Here is a 7,334-nt window from a genome sequence, read left to right on the forward strand (position 1 = left end):
TGGCTTATCATCAGCCCGGGGGTAGCGTGTGTGCATTGGGTGTGCTCACCTTCTATTAAGTGTGGAGAAGTACTGCACCACCTCTACGGGGCAGTACAGCCATCTATGGATTGTATTGTGTTTGGTAGAAGGTCTATGCTTAATACCCAAGTGCAGGGTTTGACATCCACAGGGCGGACTCCGCCCGCAATGCTGTGTTTTGTTGTTGAGTTTGCATTGTTGGGCTGCTCTATGTAAGTGCCATCCTTCCAGCCACCATACATAGTTAAAATATTTAAAATAATTAAATTAATTCTTAAATAAATAGCTGACCTGTTTTAAAATCCATTACTGTCTCCATGTGTTTATTCTTAGATAAGTTTGAAATGTTTATATTTATATTGTTATGGTATAATGATCACACACACTGGGCACACCTCAGCCATTACTAGGTTTGTATGTTACTTAATGTATTTACAGTGTTCATTGCCTATGTATATTGTAATAATGTGACATGACCTGGGAGGGGGAGCTGTGCTGCATGAGATGTGCTGCAGGAGCAGAGAAACACATGGCCTGGGAAGTGGAGATGTGCTGCATGAGATGTGCTGCAGGGACACAGGAACACATGGCCTGGGACAGCTGTGTGGGGGAGGAAGGTTCTAGTAGCCCTCAAGCATTCTTAACTGTCAATAAACACTGTAGGGCTCATGCTGTAGGCAGGAAATGAGGGACATGAAACCCTACCTTGGCAGTCTCGTGCCTCTGTGATAGGGGTATAAAAGGGAGAGCTGCCACAGCACCAGTGGCTTTATGCAGTTCACTCCCTCAGAGCTCACCCCCTCAGTGCCGGCACTGCAGCTATAATCACACAGCTATAAGCAGCAGCAGCCATGCACAGGGACTGTGTGGCTGGAGTGGGAGTCCAGGTCTCACCTTATTAGGTGGCCGGTGTGATTGATATCAGCATTGGGTGGTCAGCTGTGCAGGATCCCGGCAGCCTTGGAGGAGCAGTGACAGTCTAAGCTCCGCCCTTCTTATCAAGGGAAGTTTCCCACTGACCACCAATCACAGCATCACAGTGATGATTCGGGGGAGTGTACAAACTCAGCAGCAGCAGCAGAAGGGAGTGTCCCCCTCAGCCAATCACAAAGCTGCCTCATCAAGAGGTGAAGAGTGAATATTAATTACACCAGCACAGCATATACAGAACACAGGAGACAGGGGCTGAGATTGTGCAGGAGAGAACAGCAGGGGCATAGATCTACATAATAGCTACCATATAACTGCCTTCTTGTGCTAGTAATCCAGAGCTTAGTGACTATACCAAACGTTACTGTTACATTGCCCCTCCGTATAGCCCTGGAGTATGCTGTATAAAATGGGCGGACTGTAAAATTCATTTTTGGACTTAGAGTGCCATCTAGTGACCAAGAGTGGTATAATGTCTAACTAACTTTTAATGAACATACCTTACAAAGGGATATAGCTAATGAACTGCAGAAAGGCTACAGGAAGGATACAATGTTTCACTAAGTCCATGACTTTAATGTTCAGGCGTGGCTCAGGAAATAAACTGAAATATTACCTGCACAGAAGCTTCGTTTAACTAATATCCCTTTCAGACATACGACCCAGGAAATTTCCTGCTCAGACCCGGGAATTTCTCCTGTTCAAAATCCAGGGTATTTGGTCGAGAACCCCTTTCACACTACAACGTCTACCCGGGAAATTCCTGGGTAGACCCCTTTCAGACAAGAGCAGGGTTTTTCAGAGTTTTACACAGAAAATCACAGTTTTGTCATTTTAAGTGGATGTTAATGAGGTCATGCAAAGGTAGGGGTTTGGTATGAGGGGACTGGGAGGGGCACCTATAAGGCATTGCTGTATTTCCAAGCATCTGTGTAGCATGGAGACCTTGTTTTGTCTGGTGGATTTGGTGTGCTACACAGTAACTGAGGCATGGCTGAAGCTGCTCACACTGTTCATAATCATACAGTGTGAGATCCTGAGGAGAAGGGAGCATTTTGTGGTTGAGAAGGCATCCAAGTGCCGACATTACCTACGCCGGAGGAGAGCCTTGGTAATGTCCAGCGTCTCATCCATATTGAGAGTGACTGGAGGGTCATCTCGCACAATATGGTCTCGAGATCGACAACATGGAGAGGCTTTCTGGGGTACGGTCAGGGGTGGATTGGGAACAAAAAGTGGCCCTGGAAAAATTTCTAGAAGTGGCCCCATGTCAATTGTAAGAGGAACCAAAACCAAACTAGGGATTACTATGTTACTATACCTGGTTGACAGAGTTACACCAATAAAAGGTGGAGCATATTTTTAAATTGTAAGAAATTAAAACTGGGGTGACATTTGTTCCTCTGCACTCACCAAAAATATTTTTATAGTAGTTGTAGCTATACTCAATTAAAAACAAGGAATGTTAGTTCCATATATTGCAATACATGTTCAGTATTGGGTGGGGGAGGGGGAGAGAGAGAGGGTGAAATGGAGTCAGAGAAAAAAATATAATAGCCAGACAACACTGCGCAATACAGCTAGTGTGATATAAACAACAGCCAATCAAATTCAGCCATATCTATATTGTAATTTACTGTATAGGTTGAAAGTAATTGTTTGAATTCTGCTGAGGGTTACGTAAGTTCTGCACACAGAGCACCGCATTATTAAATAAGCCCCTTAGCATTTTTTTTTCTTTAAGATGTTGAACATGTTGTAATTTTACAGCATTGATTACGAGACACACAAAGCAATAGTAACCAAACCAAGCACAATGATCCCTATGGCTACATGTATTTTCTGAAAAGTATCAGTGTGTTTTCATCAAAAAGTAACTGCTTTGGGGCTCATTTACATTATTTAACTGTATATAGTTTTTATGACACGCCTCTCAGTTGTATCAGTACACGTCCACTTTACCATGCGCTCATAGGTGTGCTTTCACAATCTCCCTGAAATGCCTTTTCAAAAGTAGGAGGAAAGTATGTTATAACTACTCCAAAAATTATATTAAAACAACAAACAATGGGCCTGATTCATCATGGATCCCAATTGCAATCACGTACGCAGATCGGCCGATGGTGCAATCGCACTGCGATCATGCACACACATAGAAAGCTATCGCAGGGTGAGTGAGGGTACATCAGCGTTTGGGGTGGTGACGGGGGAGTAGTCGGAGAAACGCAGGCGTGCCAGTCCATTTGAACACCTTTGCACGGGCGTGCATAAATTAGCCATTGTGAATGCATATGCAGCTTGTGTACTTACTGCGTGCGACAAGACTTGCAATGTCTCTCCCATAGTGCGCATGGAGAGAGCCGGAAGCTAGTATTCAGAAGAGAACTCCAGCCTCCGGCTAATGCGGCGCTGCAGGGAAGGAGCCAGGCGGCCGCTAATAATAACATCTCAGCGGGCGTCCGGCTTAGAGCCTCCCTGCGACGCCAGGCTGGAGGTCACTGACGCCGGGTGATTCATATGCATGCCTGGCTGTCCGTCCATTACCCCCAGGAATTTAAGTTTTACCCCAAATGGGGTAATTTACCTCTGTTCCCCGACCACTGCTCTAGGGACACACAGATTGTCATGTGAGGGCACCAGTACATAGGAACTGGTTAGTATTATAGGTACTGCTTCTGATATTTTCTGAAGTCACCGGGTGGAATATATGGTCCCTGATTCTGTTATACTTTAGGGGCATAGGTTGGCATATATTATGTGACATGGCAGGGATAATAAGGAGGGGCAATGGTATACTACATAGGCCCAACCTAGACTATAGATGCACTGGCGCTGCTAGTTTCACATGGGCACATAGGGACCATTTCATTGTAGTGTAATGTTTTTTGGGCCTGATTCTGACCCGCTTGCGAGCGCTGAGCTTTCGCAAGCGGGTCGATGGTGCCCAAGTGCGCATGCGCACGAAGGAGGCGGCTCCGTCGTGCGCATGTGAGACCCGAATAATGATGGCCAAGCTGTCGTTATGGGTCTCGCACCAAAGGGGGCGTGCTGTCGATGTTGACTGACAGCACGCCCCCTTTGGTTGGCGTGCCGGGGGCATGGCTGCCCAGACGGAGGCGTTCCCATGGGAATGCCTACCATCTGGAGCCGGCCCCACTGACATCACTAGCTCTAATAGAGCCTAAAGCACTCCTGGGCTTGCGGCAGCGAGACCCTACCGCAGGGTCTCGTCGCAAGCCCGATGGTCGCGATGGTCTTGACCATCGCGACCATCATTTTGGCCACTCGCTATAGCTGTGGGTGGTCACCCACAGCTATGTGAGCGGCCAGGAGGCCGCTCCAAAAAGGAGCAGGGACGGCCCTGATTCAGAGCAAGCACTCTGTCAGAGCGTCCGGCTCTGAATCAGGGCCTTTGTACGAAATGTAAAGCAAGTGTAAATCATTACAGAATATGTTCCCCTTCTCCAGAGACATAAGCCAGATCCATTCCACCTCTGTACACAGACAAAGAATAATAATACTGTGGCACCTCTCATCTGGGCCATCAGTACAGGAGCCACCCTTCACTGAGTGAATACTTCTTGCCCTCTTTAACTTTAATGGCTACAAGATTGAAAACTGGCTGATGTGACACCAGGCAAAACAACCACTGTCCCTCACCTCCACTAGAGAAGGCAGCCTCCAGTCCAACACAAAGAAGGCAGTCTCCATTGTGCCCACCTTCCCTCTCCATGAATGCACCATCCGTTTTGCCTCCCCCCAGAGAAAGTTGACTCCTTTCTGCCTCCACCCCCAAGAAAGCAGTCTACGTTCTGCTCCCCCCACAAACCAGTATGCTTTGTTATAATACTTAGCACTAGCCATGCAGCCAGATGCAGACCCGCTCTGTCTCTTAGGTGCACTTTCAGGACAGGTAATGGAGGAGGAGTTCTTCTGTCTGGTGAGACTGTCACTTGACTTACTACTGCAGTGACTCTTCTCGCGATGTCAGCTCCTCCACGTGCGGGCCGCTCTTGTGCTTGCTATGACAGGCGCCGGGAGCTGCCTGTCATGCAAGACGGTCAGGTGATGTGCTACTGAGGGTGGGGCAACCAGTGTCAGGTGGCCACACAGTTGTGTCGGCCCACCGGGAATCTTCCCGATGAAGTTAAAGCCCAATTTGCCCCTGGGTACGGTACAGGGGTTTACAGAGAACCAATGGATTGCAAATTTTAGGATGTTGCAAGGCACCTTTAATTACATCCTGGAACTCCTGACCCCGTCTCTTACCAGGCACACTACTCGATGGAAACAGCCCATTGCCCCAAGCAGGAGACTTGCGATCGTCTTGTGGTGGTATGCTACCCCTGGCGAGCACCGCACAATATTCTGATTGTTTGGATTAGGCATCTCCATGGTTTGTGTTTTGGTGCGTGAAGTGACCCAGGCCATCCTGGATACCTTGTACCACCGTTTTATTGCCCTACCCCATGGGCAGCGACTGGATGAGACAGTGTCCAGGTTTCTGCGCTGCAGTTACCCACAGTGTGCTGGGGCAATTGATGGCACCCACATCCCCATAATTGCTCCCACAGACAGCCAAGCAGACTACTATAACAGAAAGGGATGGCATTCCATCATTCTGCAAGCCGTCGTTGACCATCGGTATTGGTAAGCCATATTTATTACTTTTAATTAGATATATATTGTGACCTGCATGCAAAGTAAAGTATCTAAAATGTTGAGTGTTTAAAAAGTTTATATGTATAGTTGTAACCAGATCTTATATATGCTTTCTATCAGAAATAAATAAATGTATATATTGTAGTGTATTTAAAAGTTAGGGGTATATTTAATAAAGTGAGGGTTATTTGAAGTGGAGATGTTGGGCCTAGCAACCAATCAGATTCTACTTCACATGGTCTATATGTCTAGTTTTAACTGGATATTATCTTGCTCTCACAGCTTCACTGATGTTTTCATTGGCTGGCGTGGTCGTGCTCATGATGCTTGTGTTCTGGCCAATTCTGATCTGTACAAGATTGCGGAGGAGATGCAGAATGGTTGGCTGTTTCCTCATGAGGTAAATATACACACATTTATGTCATGCTTTTTACTGCAAAACCGATATGTATTATCTTCCATACCGAACCACAACATGATTTCTGGGATGTCACCTGCAATTTGCTCTAATATACCGTATCTGCATACAACACTGTTACCTGTAAAGCCTTTAATAATAACTGTAATATTTGTTATTTGCAGAAGTCCAAGCTTGTGGATGGAGTGGAGATACCAGTCCACATCATTGGGGATGTTACGTATCCATTAAGGAGGTGGTTGATGAAAGGGTACAGCCAACAGGTTGTTCAGCTAGAATGGTTGTTGAAAATGCATTCGGGAGAGTGAGGGGACGTTCGCGCTGCTTGTTAAAAAGAAACTATGTGGACATTCGGTTGATTACTGATGCTGTATCTTGCATAACATCTGTGAGATACAGCGAGAAGAATACCTGACAGAGTGGGACATCGTGGAGGAGCCTGTTGGGAGTGATCCTTCTACCCTATCATCAACCTCACTTGTTTATTGAACTAATGACATAGAATTGATTAGAACCACCATTTCAAAAAACATTCTTTCTATGGTGTTATTGTAATAAATACAAAGTAGGGGTGTGCACCGGCCACTTTTCGTGTTTTGGTTTTGGATCTGGATCTTTCTTCGTGTTTTGGATCTGGATTGGTTTTGCCAAAACCACCCTTCCGTGTTTTGGGTTCTGGGTTTTGTGTTTTGGATCTGTATTTTTTTGAAAAAAAGCATAAAAACAGCTAAAATCACAGAATTTGTAGGTTTTTCTGCTCCTATGCTATTATTAACCTCAATAACCTTAATTTCCACTCATTTCCAGTCTATTCTGAATACCTCACACCTCACAATAGTGTTTTTATGTCCAAAAGGTTGCACCGAGGTAGCTGGATGACTATGCTAAGCGACACGAGTGGGCGGCACAAACACGTGACCCATCTAGGCGTGAAACTGCAGTGGCAGACAGGATGGCATTGAAAAACTAGGCCCCAAACTGTACATAATGCAAAGAAAAAAAAGAGGTGCAAGATGGAATTGTCCTTGGGCCCTCCCACCCACCCTTATGTTGTATAAACAGGACATGCACACTTTAACAAACCAATCATTTCAGCGCCAGGGTCTGCCACACAACTGTGGCTGAAATGATTGGTTCGTTTGGGCCCCCACAAAACAAGCTGGCAATTAATCTGTCCCTGCACAAACTGGCTCTACGGAGGCAAGAAGTCGTCCTCATCCTCCTCATCCACAGATTCCTCACCCTCTTCAGTGTTATGTACATCCTCATCCTCACAGAGTATTAATTCGTCCCTGCTGGAACC

General features: G+C 46.1%; 1 protein-coding gene across 2 annotated transcripts in view; it reads left to right on the plus strand.

Moving 5' to 3' along the window:
* LOC148478160 (uncharacterized) overlaps positions 1-6,704 on the plus strand; it is a 31,786-nt gene extending 25,082 nt beyond the window's left edge. For both annotated transcript variants that reach the window (XM_088455853.1, XM_088455854.1), the window contains 2 exons: positions 5,896-6,013; positions 6,196-6,704. In XM_088455853.1, the coding sequence (XP_088311979.1) occupies positions 5,896-6,013; positions 6,196-6,262 (185 nt within the window). In that variant the 3' untranslated portion in view covers positions 6,263-6,704. The remainder of the gene's footprint in view (positions 1-5,895; positions 6,014-6,195) is intronic.
* The last annotated feature ends 630 nt before the right edge of the window (positions 6,705-7,334 follow it).

Source organism: Taudactylus pleione, unplaced genomic scaffold, assembly GCF_031769625.1.
Source record: "Taudactylus pleione unplaced genomic scaffold, aTauple2 ptg000674l, whole genome shotgun sequence".
NCBI lineage: Eukaryota > Metazoa > Chordata > Amphibia > Anura > Myobatrachidae > Taudactylus > Taudactylus pleione.